At 55.6% G+C, this 20,790-nt stretch overlaps 3 protein-coding genes across 3 annotated transcripts; 1 reads left to right on the top strand and 2 right to left on the bottom strand.

Annotated features, from left to right (window-relative positions):
- Positions 1 to 418: 418 nt before the first annotated feature.
- Positions 419 to 2,686, bottom strand: PHACADRAFT_206193 (uncharacterized protein). The gene is made up of 6 exons (XM_007392465.1): positions 1,856 to 2,686; positions 1,670 to 1,803; positions 1,465 to 1,613; positions 1,159 to 1,410; positions 1,056 to 1,100; positions 419 to 1,000 (listed from the first exon to the last, which is right to left on the bottom strand). The coding sequence occupies exons 1-6, from the start codon at positions 2,671 to 2,673 to the stop codon at positions 584 to 586; spliced, it is 1,815 nt and encodes a 604-aa protein (XP_007392527.1). The 5' UTR covers positions 2,674 to 2,686; the 3' UTR covers positions 419 to 583.
- Positions 2,687 to 3,469: 783 nt separating this feature from the next.
- PHACADRAFT_138350 (uncharacterized protein) lies at positions 3,470 to 5,756 on the bottom strand. Its single transcript, XM_007392464.1, has 6 exons — positions 4,926 to 5,756; positions 4,740 to 4,873; positions 4,535 to 4,683; positions 4,229 to 4,480; positions 4,126 to 4,170; positions 3,470 to 4,070 (listed from the first exon to the last, which is right to left on the bottom strand). Exons 1-6 carry the CDS (start codon positions 5,741 to 5,743, stop codon positions 3,654 to 3,656), a joined length of 1,815 nt encoding a protein of 604 aa, XP_007392526.1. The 5' UTR covers positions 5,744 to 5,756; the 3' UTR covers positions 3,470 to 3,653.
- Positions 5,757 to 16,154: 10,398 nt separating this feature from the next.
- PHACADRAFT_138348 (uncharacterized protein) lies at positions 16,155 to 20,498 on the top strand. The gene is made up of 12 exons (XM_007392463.1): positions 16,155 to 16,631; positions 16,684 to 16,721; positions 16,772 to 16,787; positions 16,839 to 16,975; positions 17,035 to 17,183; positions 17,253 to 17,786; positions 17,870 to 17,894; positions 17,944 to 17,967; positions 18,038 to 18,095; positions 18,164 to 18,266; positions 18,381 to 18,580; positions 18,644 to 20,498. Exons 1-12 carry the CDS (start codon positions 16,425 to 16,427, stop codon positions 18,773 to 18,775), a joined length of 1,623 nt encoding a protein of 540 aa, XP_007392525.1. The 5' UTR covers positions 16,155 to 16,424; the 3' UTR covers positions 18,776 to 20,498.
- The last annotated feature ends 292 nt before the right edge of the window (positions 20,499 to 20,790 follow it).

Genomic DNA, 20,790 nt, shown 5'->3' with positions numbered 1-20,790 from the left:
CCACTGCATGATGAGACACGTAGGCATGTCCACAACTGTTCCTGGCGGAGGCTCACGTTTCTCGATGTTTATAAGGCACTGGCAGATGAACATCGAGCCACCTTCGAAAGAGGAAGATAGAGTCAGCAAGTGAACCATATCCATGCCACACCAGGAGGTTGGTCGTCACATTGATGCCAGGGCCGTCTGGTTGAAGCAGAACAGGAGGGCAGGTTCAATGCAGATAATGTTGAGAACGAGGCGTTCACAGCTACACTGTTCCCTGGAAGTGGCAAGCAGTGGGATTTGCTGAAGATGAAACGCACACGAAGGTCTGGGCTACGGTCAGTGCGGTTGCATCAGGCTACGCAGCTTGTGTGAACGACGGTGCTAGGCAGCCTGGTAGGAGACTACGGCGATGGAGACACCGGATGATTAATCACGCTCACTCTGCTACCATTGCTGAACGCCCGTCGTCTGCCTTACATCTTGCTGCATCAACTAGTATACTGGGGAAAATCGTGTTCAAAATCTGTCCATGAAAGATCCGACGACAAAGTCCTCGCACTACTGGCAGGCTCTTACAATAAATATGTAAAGTCCCTTAGTTGTAACAGTATTCCGTCATGCAGGTCTCGCACACCCCTTCTCTCTTCTTGCCCATCCTGGCCCGCGTCCTGTCCGCAACTGCACATGCAAGACACAGCGGGAACTTGGGGTCCTTCTCGACTCCATTTATCGGTATGCCCTGTGTCGCGATGTCGAATACCTGGTCCATGATACTTTGGACCTGCTGCTGTGGGACAGCTTCCACCAAGGTCGAGAAATTCGTCACAGGTGTCTGGCCGAGTGGGGGCCCGCCGTTCGCGAAGTATACCAAGAGCGGCACGTCGGGAGAGGTGTTGCAGCCGAAGAATGTGGGGCGCGTTGTGAGGTTCTGCGCGACGAACACTTCTGTGCTGGACGGGACGGGAGGGAAGGAGTACTGGTGCGAGAACTGCGCGACGCGTTCTTGCGCCACCTGTTGTGTTGATAAGCACACTGCGGACGCCAAATGTGACCGATATGGTACGTACAACAAGTGCGGAGCCGTTTGCAAAGTTATCCGCTATGTCAGAGGACTAGTGCCATGGAACGTAAGTCGAATTCATTAAAACTTGAGTAAAGGGAAGGCCTTACGACATCGATAGCGATGATGACGTCCACCGATCGCTCCTTCACCAGTGCCGGCTGAAATGGTACATTTTCGCCGTCGGAGTCTCCATCTGCGAAGACTAGTATCGTCTGATTGTGGTCAATAAACTTTTCCGGTTCGATGCCCATGAACGGATTGGGGATGGCAGCAGAGTCCAGCCGAATACCAGGCTGCTCGAAGTTCTCATTTAGGACGGCGACCACTGAGCCGAGGAGAGAATCGTTCAACGATACCGTCTGAAACGTCGAGTCAGTTATTGATGCATGAGCGAACTGAACCTTGCGGCTCACAGAGGTATTATCGGAACTGAATAGGTCGGAGGATACAGCTTGGACGAACGAGATCTGGTCAAAATTTGTGACACACGTTCCATTCTGCGAGCCTAGCAAGGATATGGGAATGAACGAGTGCAGCACATCATCGAATGACCCGAATTCAACTACGTTTCCCAATCAGCAGTCGAGACCGATGACGCCATGTGCCAGCCATACTCACAGAGGTTGATCTCATAGATGGGATTGGAAAGTGGCGATATGCCCATAGGAATCAAATCTGAATTGTTCTGGAACGTCGATATGGTGTCGGTAGTAACGGTCGGGAAGGGCAAGGCGTGATTCGTAAACTCGGGCCTGAGAAGACATTCATCAGTGCCCTATGTTCAACAACCAAATCCATACTCACAAATCAATGATACTCGACATCCTCAGGCCAGCTCCATGTGTCACATTCGTCGCAAAGAAATTGCTCGGAGTCGTGCCATTGGTAAAGTGCCTCGCTAATGCACGCGACCATACGTCCCCAATCGTGACCGGAAAACCCGCCTGAAACTTTCCGGCTATCTCCGTGAGCAGGACTTCGACAAAATCGTCCTCCACGGTCGTATTCGAGGAGATGGTCGCGATGCCGAAGTTGCTGTTCCAGCCGCCAGTGGGCTCTCCCCCAGGGCCGGAATCTGTGCCGAAGACCAGATCTTGGATTGTCGGGAAGTTGGCCTGCAGCATAGATAGCATGGTCCAAGCACCGGCGGACAGGGCGTGGGTGTAAGTGGAGGCTTGCAGCAGTCCTGCTAATCCGGCGTCAGCTGATGTGGCGTTGCGCGCATCGAACGCGTTCAGCATGGCCGCGTGGAATATTGCCGCGCGCATGCCTCCGCCGCTCATTGATATAGACATGGTCGGGAGGTGTCCCTGTCCGCCGAGGATGGTCGTCAAGTAGTGGGGAAGCGGGATGTTCTGCTGATCGGCGCTGCGCTCGACGACAGAGAGGTAGGTCTTGAAAGCGCCTGGAAGGACTTTGCGCCGGCGCTCGGCAACATAGGCTGACTCTTGAGGGCTAAGAGTTGGGTTCTTGCCTCCTGCGGACCTGACCAGAGTCAAGTTGGCGGGACACGGGGAGCTCAACGGGGTATAAGCGAGAGCAGCGGGCGGCGGGGCGGCTTGCTGGGCCAGGGCATAGCCAAGCACGCCGGAGATGGTGGCAAGGAGAGCGGCTGAGACCATGGCAGGTGAGAACAAGGCTGCTCCTCGGGTGGAGATGGTATGAAGGGTCGATGCTGCTCTGAAGGATATAAATACCGGGGAGTTCGCTCCAACCAGGGCGGTGCCACCTGTGTCCTTTCTGTTGTCCCGACGGCTCCGACATGTATGGTATGCACTGGTACGCAGGGCGGTCGCGGTTGAAACAGTTCGTTGATCGTGGCATTGTGCCGTCCCGCCTTGTTCTTTGTTATCTTATCAGCATTTGATCCGAGATGCCTAATGTAGCTGGCCGACGTGGGTGCTTCCTAGCTCTCTGTTAGTGGATGCCTTTCCACAGCCATCTACGGAGCTTTGTAGACTGGATTTCAGAATAAATCGGACACGACAGCAGACTCGAAATCTGGAAGGTGAACGTAGAAAGTTGAAAGCGCGTGCGAGTGCGCTCGCCGCGGCGGCATGTTGCCGAGTGGGAGTACAGGGCTTAGTAGGTGGTGGTTGGGATGGCTATGACACTTAGAACGGGAGCTCGCGCGCGTCGCCTTCGTGGCGGCAAGCCCTAACCTGCCATAACAGCCTGATCAGGTGGGTTGTCAGTCTCTTAGGATACTTATACTCTAAGTTACTACTAATTAGCACCGGGGATAGCTATACTGTTCCCTGGAAGTGGCAGATAGCGGGATTTACTGAGGAGGAAACGCGTACGAAGGTCTGGGTTATGGTCAGTGCGGTTGCATCAGGCTCCCGGGCCACAGCTTGTTCGGACGACGGCGCTACGCAGCCTGGTAGGAGACTACGGCGATGGAGACACCGGATGGTTACTCACGCTCACTCTGCTACCATTGCTGAACGCCCGTCGTCTGCCTTACATCTCGCTACATCAACTAGTATACTGGGTGAAAATCGTGTTCAAAATCTGTCCATGAGAGATCCGACGCATGAGAGATCCGACGACAAAGTCCTCGCACTACTGGCAGGCTCTTACAATAAATATGTAAAGTCCCTTAGTTGTAACAGTATTCCGTCATGCAGGTCTCGCACACCCCTTCTCTCTTCTTGCCCAGCCTGGCCCGCGTCCTGTCCGCAACTGCACATGCAAGACACAGCGGGAACTTGGGGTCCTTCTCGACTCCATTTATCGGTATGCCCTGTGTCGCGATGTCGAATACCTGGTCCATGATACTTTGGACCTGCTGCTGTGGGACAGCTTCCACCAAGGTCGAGATGTTCGTCACAGGTGTCTGGCCGAGTGGGGGTCCGCCGTTCGCGAAGTATACCACGAGCGGCACGTCGAGAGAGGTGTTGCAGCCGAAGAATGTGGGGCGCGTTGTGAGGTTCTGCGCGACGAACACTTCTGTGCTGGACGGGACGGGAGGGAAGGAGTACTGGTGCGAGAACTGCGCGACGCGCTCTTGTGTCAGCTGTTGTGTTGATAAGCACACTGCAGACGCCAGATATGACCGATATGGTACGTACAACAAGTGAGGAGCCGTCTGCAAAGCTATCCACTGTGTCAGAGGACTAGTGCCATGGAACGTAAGCCGAATCCGTTTAAATAAGAGCAGGAGAAAAACCTTACGACATCGATAGCGATGATGACGTCCACCGATCGCTCCTTCACCAGTGCCGGCTGAAATGGTACATTTTCGCCGTCGGAGCCTCCGTCAGCGAGGACGAGTATCGTCTCGTTGTGGTCAATAAACTTTTCCGGTTCGATGCCCATAAATGGATTGGGAATGGCAGCAGAGTCCAGCCGAATACCGGGCTGCTCGAAGTTCTCATTTAGGGCGGCGACCACTGGCCCGAGGAGAGAATCGTCCAATGACGCCGCCTTAAACGTCAAGTCAGCTACTGATGCATGAGCGAACTGAACCTTGCGACTCACAGAGGTATTATCGGTACTAAATAAGTCGGAGGATACAGCTTGGACGAACGAGATCTGGTCAAAATTTGTGACACACGTTCCATTCTGCGAGCCTAGCAAGGATATGGGAATGAACGAGTGCAGCACATCATCGAATGACCCGAATTCAACTACGTTTCCCGATTAGCAGTCGAGACCGATGACGCCATGTGCCAGCCATACTCACAGAGGTTGATCTCATAGATGGGATTGGAAAGTGGCGATACGGCCAAAGGAGCTAAATCTGAATTGTTCTGGAGCGTCGATATGGTGTCGGCGGTAACGGTCGGGAAGGGCAAGGTGTAATTCGTAAACTCGGGCCTGAGAAGACATTCATCAGTGCCCTATGTTCAACAACCAAATCCATACTCACAAATCAATGATACTCGACATCCTCAGGCCAGCTCCATGTGTCACATTCGTCGCAAAGAAATTGCTCGGAGTCGTGCCATTGGTAAAGTGCCTCGCTAATGCACGCGACCATACGTCCGCAACCGTGACCGGAAAACCTGCCTCGTACTTTCCAGCTATCTCCGTGAGCAGGACTTCGACAAAATCGTCCTCCACGGTCGTATTCGAGGAGATGGTCGCGATGCCGAAGTTGCTGTTCCAGCCGCCAGTGGGCTCTCCCCCAGGGCCGGAATCTGTGCCGAAGACCAGATCTTGGATTGTCGGGAAGTTGGCCTGCAGCATAGATAGCATGGTCCAGGAGCCGCCGGACAGGGCGTTGAGGTAAGTGGAGGCTTGCAGCAGTCCTGCTAATCCGGCGCCAGCCGATGTGGCGTTGCGCGCATCGAACGCGTTCAGCATGGCCGCGTGGAATATTGCCGCGCGCATGCCTCCACCGCTCATTGATATAGACATGGTCGGGAGGTGTTCCTGTCCGCCGAGGATGGTCGTCAAGTATTGGGGAAGCGGGATGTTCTGCTGATCGGCGCTGCGCTCGACGACAGAGAGGTAGGTCTTGAAAGCGCCTGGAAGGACTTTGCGCCGGCGCTCGGCAACATAGGCTGACTCTTGAGGGCTAAGAGTTGAGTTCTTGCCTCCTGCGGACCTGACCAGAGTCAAGTTGGCGGGACACGGGGAGCTCAACGGGGTATAAGCGAGAGCAGCGGGCGGCGGGGCGGCTTGCTGGGCCAGGGCATAGCCAAGCACGCCGGAGATGGTGGCAAGGAGAGCGGCTGAGACCATGGCAGGTGAGAACAAGGCTGCTCCTCGGGTGGAGATGGTATGAAGGGTCGATGCTGCTCTGAAGGATATAAATACCGAGAAATTTGCCCCAGTCAGGGCGATCACGATGTCACTCGCGTCAACTCTGATCTTCCAACGGCTCCGACATGCCATCTGCGTAGGACTGTACAAAAGCAGCTTTCCTTGCCATGATCTCTAGCTATAGTTAGCCTTTCCTTGCGTATACTGCATGCGGGTAAAGATAAGACCGACGATGCTTACTGGAACAAGTAAGAGCAAATCCGATCATGTCATGATCATCTCGAGCTGTTTGTTGCTAGCAGCACTTGTCTTCTTGTAAAGATCTGTTAGTAGAAAGTAGTCTGTATGGTGGATAGATAGCCATGGTTCGATTTCGGCATGGAAGCCGGGGTGCCGTCCGTGAGTAGTGACATACCCGTCACACTCCCTGTGACACTCGCTGTGACTAGCCATCACCGGCACCTCGGCAGATCATCCCCTGCGCCGAGACATTGAACCATGGCTATCTATCCACCATAAGTCTGTAATAATCACTTAATGACGAACGTTCTCGGTGTTATGAAGGCCTTGTCTCATGTTCCACAGGCACCAAGCAACTCCTGAGACATTGGTCTCGGTAGTCTCTGATCGGCGTAGAGGTTTCATATGTAAGACACGGATATACGAGGGAGCAACTTAGACTCGTCCCGCGCCCGCGCCGGTTTCTCGCAAGCTTACGTTGTATTTCTTGCCCAAGTGGGACGCAGTCAAGACGCACGTGGTCCCCGCAGGGCGCAGCAACCAGGCACGGCTGGTGAGTCTCGGAGCGCAGTGTCGAATGCTCGAAATTGATGACGCTCTGCTGAGTTTGTTGAGTGTATGGCCCTCAGGCTTGACCAAGTTCCGCGGAGAGATCGTGGAGGCTCGGACGCCTGACCATGATCGCCGGAGATTGAAATCGGCGTAGGAACGGGCCTATAGAAATTGATTTATATTCCATCAGTACTTATAACGACATATGTAGACATCCCCGTGTTTCCCAGCCAACTTACAGAACACAGAGTTCGAAAACTTCACAGGCATTAGTGTGAACGAAGTGAGACGAGTCCGAAAGCTCGCACTTCCGCCGTCGCTTGAGACGTTCAACCCGCCCAACCAGTGTCGGACGTCGGGAAGCCGAGTATTGAGCGCTGTTCGATGATGTTTTATGACGTCATTGGCTACCTAGAGGGAGACCCGGAAACCGGTTAGTTACGGTCATGTCTGATTCGGAACGCGATTTTCCCACCCGCCTCAAGGCGACGTTTGCGAAGACAGTTTAGAGTTGCTTAGGACTATTGACTAGAGCGACCAGTGACCAGTCGCTGACCGGTACAACACTGCTGCAGCGAACGGGGATGGTGCGACGTACCCACGTAGCCATTGACTGATTGCCCGCTGCGAGTGTCATTGAGAAGTAGTGAGAAATGTGTCTCAGGTGTCGGTGAGATGACTACCAGCTTGGGCGGACGCGCCTCACTTCGCTTGCTATATACAGTACGTCTGGGGAGTTCAGTTGTCAGCGTCAAAGGTGCTGAGCTTGTTATCCATGCTTGCCACCTACCAACCTCGCAAGTCTTCCCATTCGCTCGTGGGTACACCATACGGGCTGATTTAGCTTGAGAATACGGAAAGGTACCGGTAGGACAACAGTGCCCAAGTTCTGCAACCTCGCGTACGGTGCTTAGCTCGCTAGATGGGTTGTAACTGCGGAAGTCTCGATGGCCGATCGAAACCTGTACGGGAGGGGCGCACGCGGCTGGTCGTTTCCCACAGGAGCCGCAAGGACGAGCGCAAAGAGCCTTTTCTGGGCGCTGCCGTGTCTCACACGGTGGCGGTGGGCGCGCACTGGAGCGCCTGACGAGTTTGAGCTCGAACGTCGCGCCAAGTATTACTCGTATCTTTAACCAGATGGCCTGAAAGTAAGTAACTGGTTCCTTACAATTTGCTAACCCCTTACATGCCCTGTTCCCAACCTTGCTCTTTATATACCCAGCGCTGCATGCCCCTGATCGACCCTAAATCTCCTGTTACTTCCGCTTACCCCACCGCTCCAGTTTCATCCTGCTAGCCGCCTGCGCCCGAGCCACCGCAGGCGGTCGAGAACTAGAAGGCTCGAAAAACAAAAACCTATGTGAATCTATATTTTCGCACAGCCTAGGGCGGGGAATGCAAGTGAGTGAGCATACACTAGCCGCGAAGACGCCAACCTCGATCGCGAGAACAGCTGCTACCGGGACAATATTTGTCGCGTAGCGGAGCGAAGCTGTCTCTTGTACTGTATAGGGACGTCTCTGCAGATCTGAGCGTCGGAAAATCACTGGTGTGCGCAACAATAGCTGCCGATGCATCTTTTGGAGGGTGAGACGTGTTGTACAGGCCCCATGGGCGATCCCGTCGGGCAGTCGCTTGTGGTCTGTGCCGACCACTCGTACGTCCCCTTGAAGGAGCATCCCTAATGTCTCTCGACGTCATGATCACTCAGTTTTTCCGAGCTGGCGTGCGGTTTACTCTCGGCTGCCAAAATTTTGGAGTAACACCGTAGTGGGCCAAAACGCAATATTTAGCTTCCGCCCGGAATTGCGCGCTGGACGACCGAAGGACGCGCCCTGAGGCCTATGCTGGGGCATAGGCACCATCGTATCTGTCTGCACCAGCTCATTGTACATGCCCGTGATTCATCTCTGAGGCCTGAGGTCTCGCTCTCTCTACAGATGCGCCGCCGCTCGAGTCTCGGTTAGCTTGGGGACAGTGCCAGCCTTGAGGAAGTGGTGTCCGATCGCCGTCGACATCGCCCAATGGGAACGACCCGCGACGCAGCTGAGGGCATGTTGCTGAAGATACGAGTCGCCGTCGTGGGCTACATCGTCGAGAGAAGAAAGCGCTCGCATTGATCTACACCACGAATGTCTTAGGAGCGAACGTGGGCACAAAATATAGTAACTAAGAAAGACCTGGTTCATTTCCCTCTAGTCTCATCACACTTGACAGGCATGTGATCGTGCGAAGAATATAATGTAAGCTCTGAATATGCACATAGATGGAACAATAATCGTTGAACTTAATGATTATGTCAGCTCCGCTGCTTTATTCTTGCAACTCTATCTTCTTGGGAAAGGGAGCAATATCGCTCAAAATCGAGGCACATACTGTTTATTAAAACTATTTGCTAGAGAACTGTGCCTCGATTTTGTTCTCTGCTGGAGTCTGCGCAGAGGAGATAGATTTAGCAGGTGCATCCTCTGCGAAGCGTGACGGCGCTTGAGCACGTGATGTGGTGGGGAAACAATGTACGCATGAGGCGCTGGTGAACACGAGCTCGAAATATGCGAGTCCCAAAATTCAACACATGTCTCGAGTGTTGAAGTGCCTAGTGGCTCTGGCTTGGCGTTCCGCCTGGCATGGACTTAAGGTGGACATCTTAGATTAGGCGCTACTAATACGTAGATAGTGATTGGACAATCATATGTAGTGCTCCCACGCATGGACCTCTTTATGGCAGGCTTCCCCATTCTAGCGGACTTTCAAATTAGCTTCCTTTTTGTATATAAGGACTCCTCTCGCATCCCCACTCTGCGTGCTCTTTCCCTTCGCACCCAGAGTAAGTCCCTTCGCCGCTCTTGCGCAGTATGCACTTATGCTTACGCGCTGTATAGCTAATCCCCCCGTGTGTATTAGGTTAGAACTATACAGCGTGCTCTTTCCCTTCGCACCCAGACTAATCTTCCCGTGTGTATTAGATCGTGCCCACGTGCCACTCACCAGTTTGCGCTCGCGCAGCCCAGTCGTCGTATCGCAACAATAGGTTATGAGCCCCGGCTTGTAACTGGCCCCCAACTACCCTCCATTCCTTACGAGTCTTCACTTGAAGAGATCCGGTACCAGCCGCACACTAGCTCCATAACACCTCAGGGTCTTTACCTCAAGTGTTAATCCACATCGCACACGCACACTAGGGTTGTACCCAAGTGTATGTCTAGCCCACCAGCTACACGCCCACCTTCACCAACTGCACTGACACCTGCACCCCGTCCTACATGTCACACTCCCGCTGCTCCCACTACACTCTCTCAATCCGCGTCAACCGCACCTTGCCGCACGACAACAATGTCCTCCGCCTCCGCGTTTGCATCAGCCACCGGTCCGCTGTCAATGAAACTCGACGCGATCGGAAAGCTCAAAGGTTCCAGCGACTACCCCCGCTGGTCCCTGATGATGCAGCAGTACTTTATTGCTGCACGCGCATGGAAGGTCGTCGACGGCACCGAGAGAATCCCCGTCCAAAGCAGCACCGTCTCCGCTGCGGACGTCGAAGCATGGGAGATGACAAACGCATACGCGAGGTTTTACATCCTCAGCACGCTCGGCGACGAGCTCCTGCACCTCGCAAACCCAGTGGACATCACAGCTGCAGCGCTGTGGAAGAAGCTGAAGAACAACTATGCCGCCTCCACCACCATGTCGGCATTCGTCAAGTTCCGTGCGTACTTCTCGCATGCCATCACGGACAGCAGCGACCTTGCTGCCCAACTCGACAAACGCGCCCGACTCTGGCAAGAGGTCAGCGCCTCCAGGATCCTACAAACCCCGGAGCTCCTGCAGATATTCGGCCTGCTCACGGCCCTCCCCGATTCGTTCAACAACGTTGTGGAGCCCATCCTTGCAGTCACCAAGCCCGCCGACTTGAAGCTCGACGACATCCGCAATCGTCTCCTTGACGAAGCGAAACATTGCAGCTTCAGCACCGATGTCGCCGCCTTCCACGCACCGAAGGCGTCTACCTCAGGAAAAGCCAAGACTGGCAAACCTGACGGCAAGAAGGGCAAGTGCAACTTCTGCCACTACAAAGGCCACTACAAGCAGGACTGCAGAAAGAAAAAGGCCGCCACCAATGAGGTGCAGAAGGGCAGCAATGGCAAAGCCCAGGACGGTAGAAGTAACCCGTCCGGTAGTAGTACTGGTCACGCATCTGTACATGTAGTCACCACCGAAGGAGCCACTGCTCCTGAGGCCAAAATTCACTCCGCTTCCTGATATCTCCATGGTGTGAAACGCTGGATGTTAGACTCCGGCTGTACACGACACATTACGAACAACCTGAACGACTTTGCTGAGTACACCGCCTTCGCGTCACCTACATATGCAACACTAGCAAACAAGGCGAAAATGCAAGTAAGCACACTCGGTTCAGGCATTGTCGAGAGCACCATGCTTGTTGACAATAAACCAGTAAACATCAGGCTAGAGAACGTTCTCTACAGCCCTGCAATGTCCGGACGGCTAATATGTCTCATGTATCGAAGACAAAGGCTTTGATCTCATCTTTGGGAAAGGACGAGCCATAATCAAGCATGGTCACACCATGTTTGGCATAGGCATTAAGTCCCGCAGACAGTATTGGTTGGACCTTACTCCACCTCCACCATCTGTCGCGGTCTCCACGCACAACGCCACTTCGCTCGACATTATCCATCACTGGTTTGGTCACCTGAACTGGGAGGCGGTACGCAAGCTTGCAGCTGCTGATTCCTCTCCGGTCAAAGGCCTCATTGCCGCCGATATGGATAAACCTTCGTACCCCTGCGAAGGCTGCGTCTTGGGCAAAGCACACAGGCGTACATTCCCCACATCATCCACCTCACGCGCTAACAAACCCTTTGACCTCGGTCATTCTGACCTCGACGGACCTATGTCAGTGGTATCACTCACAGGCCACCGATACTTCGCCACCTTCATCGACGACTGCTCCAACGTCACCTGGGTCTACTATCTACGAACAAAGGATGAGTTCCTCTCCGTGTTCAAAGACTTCGTAGCCCTCGTCGCACGACAGTTCAATACAGTCATCAAGGTCTTCTGGTCAGATCAAGGGGGTGAATACCAGTCCAACGAGTTCATCAACTTGTTGAAGAAATCTGGAATCATCCACGAGCGCACGATACCTGGTACCCCACAGCAAAACGGCAAAGCTGAGCGCATGAACCGCATGCTCGTAGAGGCCGCTAAGTCAATGCTACAAACTGCCGGATTATCACATGGATTCTGGGAAGAAGCTGTTCACACAGCTGTGCACGTATGCAACAGAGGCCCTAAGAAAGCCATTGCATGGCGTACGCCTTTGGAACAACTCACTGGCACCACACCGGACGTGTCCCACTTCCGGGTCTTCGGTTGCCAGGCCTATCGCCATATACCCGGGGATAAATGCAAGAAACTTGACGCTAACGCTGAGAGCCTAGTGTTTATCAGCTACAAGACGAATTCTAAAGGTTATCGTCTATGGAATAAACGTAGCAGAAAGATCACCACGAGTACTGATGTGATATTCGACGAGTCAATCTTCCCCAACAAACTCCTACCCTCACCATCCTCGACACAACCGACTGGATCTACATCCACGCTGCCGCCATCTGTCAAACTCAAACTACCACCCCTTAACACGCCACCGGCTCCTACGCAGCCGACACCGCCTGTACCACCTCCTACTCAACCCAACACACTGAAACCGTCTACAGCATCCCAGATACTACGCCTTACACCTTGAACAGAGTTGTATCCAGCTCTGCCAAACCTGCCAAGTGCACCGGTCAAGCCTGAATTCAAAGGCAAGACCAAAGCCTCACCCTCTCGTGTTGTCGCACCACCGCCACTCCAGCCAAATCCCAACACAACCTCGTGGGACTACAATCCCTTCACCAATCCTGAGCATGCTACAATGTCATCAGGCATTTGCCGCGGTACCCACGAGCGCAAAGCAACTCAGAAATGGACGAGTATTTGGCCCAGAGCGACCGAAGCAGACATCGAGGAAGCACTGAACACAGGCAAGGAACCAGGCGACATTGCTGCAATCGTAGGCGACTCCTCCATTGCTGGAGAACTGCGAACCTACAAACAAGCAGCTGACGCACCGGACTCAGCGGAGTGGATGACTGCCATGCAGGCCAAAATCGACGGCCTCCTGGAACAAGGCACCTGGGAACTTGTCGACCTACCTAAGGGTCGCAAGGCAATTAAGTGCAAATGGGTATACATTGTCAAGCGCAACGAGAACGGAGAAGTGGATTGCTACAAGGCAAGGCTCGTAGCCAAGGGGTTCACGCAAGTTCAAGGCATTGATTACGAAGATACCTTCGCTTCCGTCGCCCGTCTGAAGTCCTGGTGATACCTCATCGCCCTAGCGACCATCCAGGCTGGGAAATCCATCAGATCGACTTTGATAGAGCATATCTGAACGGAGAACTCGACGAGGAGCTCTACATGGAGCAACCTGAAGGTTTCGTAACGGACGCAGGCAAAGTATGCCACCTGCGGAAAGCAATATACGGGTTAAAACAAGCGGGACAAACATGGTTCCTCACGCTGAAAGCCTGTCTCGAGGACATTGGATTCGCATGCCATGACGCCGGCGACGTATCCATCTTCATTCGCCATCAACGAGGGGGATCCACTCAAATTTTAGTGGTTTACGTTGACGACCTAACTATGATGGAAAACAGCCTCGATCTCATCCAACAAATGAAAGAGGCCCTGAAGGAAAGGTTCCAACTCAAGAACCTTGGCGAACTCAAGTACTACCTCAGCATCCGCATCACAAGGGATAGGGGGAGTTCAGTCACATACCTCGACCAGGAAACGTACATCGAGTCCGTTCTCAAACGATTCAGATACGAAAACTGCAACTCTGCATCCACACCACTTGGCACTGACATTGTACTCGAGAAGAATGAGGAAGACCCCACAGACTGTCCACAAGACCGCATCAAACTCTACCGCTCACTCCTTGGCTCACTCATGTACGCCATGCTTGGGACTCGTCTCGACATCGGCTTCGCCATCGCCCGACTTTGCCAATACCAGGCAAACCCTTCACTGAAACACGTAGCTGCCGCCTATCATGTTCTCAAGTACCTTCGCGGCACCTCCAACTATCGACTCTGTCTAGGTCAAAACGACGAGACCGATAGCCGTTTGCTTGGTTACACTGACGCAGACTTCGCGAACGACAAGGACAACTCCGTCTCAACATCCGGCTGGGTTTACAAACTCGGTAGAGGCGCGACCAATTGGTCTTCTTGCAAGCAACGCTCTGTGACTCGAGACACCTTTGACACAGAGTACTTCGCAGCCGACGAAGCAGTCCGACATTTACAGTGGCTCGAAATCTTCGCTGAGTATATCGAACACCCACTCGCGAAGCCTGTCCCTCTCCACTGCGACAACAAATCTGTCGTTGATGCTGCCCAGTCACCCAACGTCAAGCATCGCACAAAACACACCCGCGTCAAAGCTCACGCTGTTCACGAGCAATTCGAAGCAGGTCTGATCGAACTTGTTAGGATTCCCGGTGTCGACAATCTGGCTGATATTCTCACAAAGCCTTTACCGGCTGAGGTACACAACCGTCACACCCAGTCTCTTGGCCTCGTTCCGTATCACCTCGCCAAGGGGGAGTGTTGAAGCGCCTAGTGGCTCTGGCTCGGCATTCCGCCTGGCATGGACTTAAGGTGGACATCTTAGATTAGGCGCTACTAATACGTAGATAGTGATTGGTCAATCATATGTAGTGCTCCCATGCACGGACCTCTTTATGGCAGGCTTCCCCATTCTAGCGGACTTTCAAATTAGCTTCCTTTTTGTATATAAGGACTCCTCTCGCATCTCCACTCTGCGTGCTCTTTCCCTTCGCACCCAGAGTAAGTCCCTTCGTCGCTCTTGCGCAGTATGCACTTATGCTTACGCGCTGTATAGCTAATCCCCCCATGTGTATTAGGTTAGAACTATACAGCGTGCTCTTTCCCTTCGCACCCAGACTAATCCCCCCGTGTGTATTAGATTGTGCCTGTGTGCCACTCGCCAGTTCGCGCTCGCACAGCCCAGTCGTTGTATCACGACAATATCGAGCTGACTATGGTGAGGAGGTTTGCACCGTTATCCGCCAGCTGTTTCCTGATCCTAGCTGTGCAATATAGGTACTTAGAATGTATCTGGTTCCTGGGGATGTCGATGGCGGGTGAGAAGTTGTGGAAGGTGAACTCACGTGGCAAGATTACGAACGCATCGTCTCGCCACTGAAATGTGCTAAATAGGCAGTACAGGGGGAGCAGCCGCGTCTTACAGTATCTTCGCTATGTCTTAACAAGGCATCGAAATCACGGCCTCAAGGCCGCTCCGCCACGACATGAGAGACCCAGAGGTCGAGGGCGCTCGAGGTGCTCGAGGACGTCAACACACGTGTCTATATTTCCGTCCAGCGCGATCCGACGCAGTCCAGGCAGACGCACAGCCGAGAATGCAGGTCGGTAGTGTGCACGGACGAGAAACCGATGTGCCAGAGTCCCGAGACGCGGGCAGGGAGCGCAGCCCCAGTGTCCGAGGAAAGAGATCTGGGCCGAGTGGGATGGAAGCTACACGAGGCGTACTGGGGCATCTTTGAACTGCAGCAGCGGGTGCGCGCCCATTGACAGGTCGTCGTCTTGGCCTCCCGAGACCTTGCAATGCCGCAAGCGCGGGGCGGTCCGTTTCCCTCCTAGTGCTCTGACGCGATTGTGACCCACCGCACTTGTCGACTTCTCTGCGACATTGATGGGCAGATATTCCGGCAGAAGAGCCATGGCGGCGTCTCGTGGAGCGGCTGACATTCCTCTCGTAGCGCGAAGAGAGTTGGGGGGTTCGGACACACTATATGCGAGCCACAGAAGCACGTCTCATGTGTAGGACACTTGGAGGCCCGACGGTAGACAAAGGGCGTCGAGGGGGCGGCTTTTGGAATCCGCGACTGCCAGTTTCGTGCTGTCATAGTGGCAGACGACCATGTTGCCCCAGAGCTTGGGCATCCGAGCGCGACCGTGCGCTGCCCTCTGTAAACTCTCGTTGCCTCGCCAAAGGAGTGGTAGTTTCTCCCTACTCGCTTGTTGGACTGGTCGTCCGGAATGTTTGCCAGGCCTGAAGCTGGGGGCGAGGACAGAGTCGGCCGGAGATTACGGGAACGGGACGAGAGACGCCAAGCGCCACAACGGTGATGTGGGTCACGTGGCACGACGACAAAGTTCGAATGCTTTTCACGCGACCCTGTCGTCCTTGGCTTCTGTCTCCCAGGCTGTCTCTCACATGGTCCCCTGTTCTCAGATCAGACAGGCCCAACAGAAGTTTTGGTCCGGGACCAACGAAGACTTGCGCTGTCCTGGCCAGATTCCCCCGCCAAACCAAGCCGTCGTGGCACAGGCTCGGGCGACCGCTCTCGGACGCACGTTGGTCGATAGCCGTTCGCCCCATTTTCCACTCGACAGAACCCGCATGGCTTGCGTCTCGCCGGGCCGCTCGTATGCACCGAGAGCCTCTTATCTCTTGAACGCACCCAAACTTTAGACGCGCGCACAGAAAGCAGCATGTGCTGCATGGGCTTCTATGAAAGCCTGCTCTCAAAGTGGCTTTCCAGGCGAACCTTGCCCAACGACTTTGGCAGGGATGCCTGCCCGCATCACTCGCCGCACACCAATTGTGGCGAGGGAACTCCTCCATCCGATCACTGGCGCTCATCCCGGTCGGCAGGGTTTAGCAGGAAGTCGTTCTCTATAAAGACCCCCCCCCGGAGTCGCGCTGCCCACCCCGAACGAACGATCTCCCCTCCGACAGCTCTGCCATGAGCCACACGTTTTCGCACACGGATGAACCAGAGAAGGCCGCCTCTCTGAACGAGAAGAGCCCTGATGTCCTCGCCGTCCCTGGCATCTTTGCCGAGTCCAAGGACGTCTACGATGGCGAAGAATCTGGAGTAGACCCGGTGTACCATGCCAAGGCGCGGCTGCTGAACCAGGCCATCCAGGAGATTGGGATGGGAAAGTACCAAGTCCGTCGTGTTCGCACACAATCTGCTACTTCACCTGATTTTTCAATCATAGTGGTATCTCTTCTGCCTTACGGGCTTTGGATGGTTCTCGTAAGCACAAATTCTCGGACACTTTACTGCATGTACTAACTTGGTCCAAGAGATAACCTATGGCCCGTACGCCCTCCCTGCCGTTTGCGCGTCTACGCAGCCTGATACTCGCTTCAGATCGTGACCAATCTGATCCTCACTCCCACCATGGCCGAATTCGGCGGCTCAGGTGCTTGGATCAAGCTCGGCCAAGCGATTGGTCTCCTCATCGGAGCCGCTTTCTGGGGCCTCGCCGCTGACGTATGGGGCAGACGGTGCGCCATCCGTATATCCCTCTGTTCCGGATGTCCCGCTGACCATCGGACCCCACCAGCTGGGCCTTCAACATCACCCTTTTCCTGACAGGCGTCTTCGCCCTCGCCGCGAGCGGTGCGCCGAACCTCGTCGCGCTCTGCGCCCTCGTCACGGTGTGGAGCATAGGCGTCGGCGGGAACCTCCCCGTCGACTCTGCCGTCTTCCTCGGTCAGCCTCCGTTTCCTCTCTTTGCCAGGTCTCCCGGGTCACTGACCGCACGTCTCACCTTTTGCCCAGAGTTCGTGCCGGCCTCGCACCAGTACCTGCTCACGGTGCTCTCCATCTGGTGGGCGCTCGGCCAGCTCGTGGGGAGCCTGCTCGCGTGGCCGCTGATCGTGAACTTCTCGTGCGCGGGCACGACGCCCGCGACGTGCCCCCGGGCGGACAACCGCGGCTGGCGCTACTTCATGATCTGCATGGGCGGCATCATGCTCGTCCTGTCCTTCCTCCGCTTCGCCGTCTTCCGCCTGTACGAGTCGCCCAAGTACCTCATGGGCCGCGGACGCGACGCCGAGGCGGTGCAGGTCGTGCACACCCTCGCCGCGTTCAACGGACGCACGAGCAGCCTCACGCTCGAGATGCTCCGCGACGTCGAGGAGGCTGCGCGCGCGGACGCAGGCGTGGAGGGTGGGGATGATGCGCCGCGCATCGACACGAGCGCGCGCGGCGCGCTGTTGAGGAAGCTCCGGGTCCTGAGCACGACGCACCTGCGTTCGCTGTTCGCGACGCGGAAGCTGGCGTACTCGACGACGCTGCTGATGCTCGTCTGGGGTGCGTCCTGCCCCTGTTCTTTTTGACTTCGATGAGGAAAAAAAACCGCGACTGACCAAGCCGACGGCTGTTGCTCCTGACAGGCCTCATCGGGCTCGCGTTTCCCCTGTCAGTACCATCGCATCTCTCGCCGTTCGTGCACTGACAGCCCGTCCAGGTACAACGGCTTCGTCACGTACTTGTGAGTCGCTCTGTCCTCCTCTACCGCCCTCTCCCCTGGTGTATATACTGTCTGACGCGCGCACACACAGCTTCGAGACACGCGGCGCCGAGTTCGGCGACGGCTCCGTGAACATCACCTATCGCAACGTGCGCAAACGCGTTTTTCTCTATTTTGTCTGCTCTCGCGACGCTGACGCGTCTCCCCCCGGGAACAGCAAGTCATCCTGAGCGTGATCGGCGTGCCAGGCGCACTCCTCGCGGGCTGGCTCGTCGAGCTGCCGTACCTCGGGCGGCGGGGCACCCTCGCGGTCTCCACCGGTGCGTGTGTGCGCCCTTCCGTTCTCCCACATCTCCTCCCCACGGTCTCTCGAAAAGAAGGAAACGACAGAGCTGACATTTTTCTTTTCTTTTCTTTTCCTCTGTTGGCTGCAGTGCTGACGGGCGTGTTCCTGTTCGCGAGCACGACGTCACGCACGTCGGACGCGCTGCTCGGCTGGAACTGCGGCTACACCTTCACGTCGAACGTCATGTACGGCGTCCTCTACGCCGTCTCGCCCGAGCTCTTCCCGACCAAGGACCGCGGGACGGGCAACGCGCTCGTCGCGATCTCGAACCGCATCTTCGGCATCATGGTGCGTGCCCAATCCCCTCCCCATTCCCTGCAGGACATGACTGAAACCGAAAATTGAACGTAGGCACCGATCATCGCGCTCGAGTCGAACCTGCAGACGTCCGTCCCGATCTTCGTCGCCGCGGCGCTGTTCATCGGCGGAGGCGTCATCGCGATCCTCCTGCCCTTCGAGCCGCGGGGCAAGGCATCGATATAGGCTGCGTGTATCACCTAACATTTGTGGATGAAAGGGGGTATCCTGTTTTGTGAGAATAAAACATAACCATGTACTTATACAAAAACGTGGGCCAACTCGCATACTACAGAAACAAGTCTCAAGTAGGAAAAAGGGTGTCGCGAAAGAATAAAACATAATCATGTACTTATACAAAAACGTGGGCAAACTCGCATACTACGGAAATAAGTCTCAAGTAGGGAAAAGGGTGTCGCGAGAACGGTGAGGGACGGGAGGCACGAGACCGTCGGAATAGTAAATATGACAGGCACGCAGGCGAGAACGTTATCGCCAGGCTAGACGAACTCGAGGACCCCCTTCTTCGCCAGGCGCGGGAGCAGCCGCCCGAGCTGCTCGCGCTCGCCCTTCTCAAACCGCCCGCGCACAGACTCCTTGAGGCGGACGACGCGCAGCCCGCCGTCTGTGTCGGCGTCGACGCGCTCGGCGAGGAGGCCGTCGAGAAGCGTCCACTCGCCCTGGAGGGGCACGCCGCCGACGGCGACGACGGCGGGGACGGGCTCAGCAGCAGCAGCGCCTGCACCGGCGCCTGCGCGGCGGCGCGCGGCGAAAATGCCCGTCATCTGTAAGCACGCGATACGGAGCGTGAGCGTGTGGAGGGTCGGCGCGAAGGCGCGCACGAGCGCGGCGAGCGTCGCGTACGCGGTGCCGTACAGGAAGACGTCGACGGTGGCGTCGGCGGTGGCGGTGGGGGCAACGGCGGTGGCGTCGGAGCGCGCGTCCGGGTCCGCTGGGAAGACGAGTGCGCCGAGCGCGATGCTCGCGGACTCGAGTGTGGGGAGCAGTGCGAGGTCGAGCGGCGCGAGGTCCGGGGGCGAGAGCTGGGCCTTGTACTGCGCGAGGCTCGGCGAGTCGAGCAGCGTGAAGGCGAGGTGCCGCAGCGAGCGCCCGGCGGCGGCGAAGAAGGGCTCCAGGGCGTAGTACGGGATCTCGGGCAGGTTGAGCGAGTGCAGGGTCGAGATGTTGGGGAGGAGTGCGAGGTATTCTAGGATGTCGGGCCGCGGACGCACTTCGAGCGAGTGGATCTTGGTCGCGACGCGCGATGCGAGGGCCGCGGTGTCCTCTCCGAGCTCTTCGACGCGGCCGTCGATGCAGGAGATGAACACGGTGTCCACCTCCCCGAAGAGGCTGAGCAGGTGGAAGAGGCCCCCAGCGGACTGGGCCCCACCGAATAACTTCCAGCCAATCAACCGGAGTGCCTTCAAGGAGCTCACGATGGGGGAACCGAAGAGTAGAGATTCTGGGGCTGAAAATGAGATCCCGTCCATCTCTAGGGTGTGCAAGTTGGGCAAGCACTTGATGATCTCGATCAGAGTCTCGAGTCGTGACTCTTCGAAGAATGCATGGCGGCCTCCACCGCGAGACCATAGCTTGCGCCATAGGCACAAGTGGCGTATGTGTGCGCAGACATCGGAGCTAGCCCGCAGGTAGGCGAGCACATCGTCCAAAGACTCGGGGAGGTGGGGGGTGTGGTGATATGACGAGTCGATATGCTGCCTACGTTGCAGGCGACAGATCAGCTTTCTGAAGAGGATCCCTCGAGAGAGTTCAAGGAAATCGCGTGACACCAAGGAGCACACGGAGAGACATGCTTTGTCAAGCTGGTGCAATACGATAAGTAGGAGCTCGACGGGTAGCCGGAGCTCTTCTGTGCAGGCCATCTTTCGGGACGGCTTGAGAGAGATAAGCGTGTTGTCAAGAACTGCGCGAGCCTAAAGCACTCACAGCTTATCTCAAGGAGGGCGAAAGCCAAGCAGCGTCGTAACCACCTGAAGCCCAAGCTGGTGGTCAGTCGTGGAAGGGCTGGTTCATCTTTATGCTGCACACCTTTGCGCAGGATGGTATGCGAGCGCGTGGATGTCGTTGCAAAGGAGACCGGGTGCCGAAAAGCTAGCTCCACGAGTCAACCGCTTTAGGCCCCTATATAAACTCTATACTTGGCTTATCTTCGTCACACAGCATCCGATCATACGGTGTAT

This window comes from Phanerochaete carnosa (assembly GCF_000300595.1).
Source record: "Phanerochaete carnosa HHB-10118-sp unplaced genomic scaffold PHACAscaffold_2, whole genome shotgun sequence".
In the NCBI taxonomy this organism is placed as follows: Eukaryota; Fungi; Basidiomycota; class Agaricomycetes; order Polyporales; family Phanerochaetaceae; genus Phanerochaete; species Phanerochaete carnosa.
The sequence above is the reverse complement of the archived record's forward strand: the minus strand, read 5'-3'. Positions and strand labels throughout refer to the sequence as shown.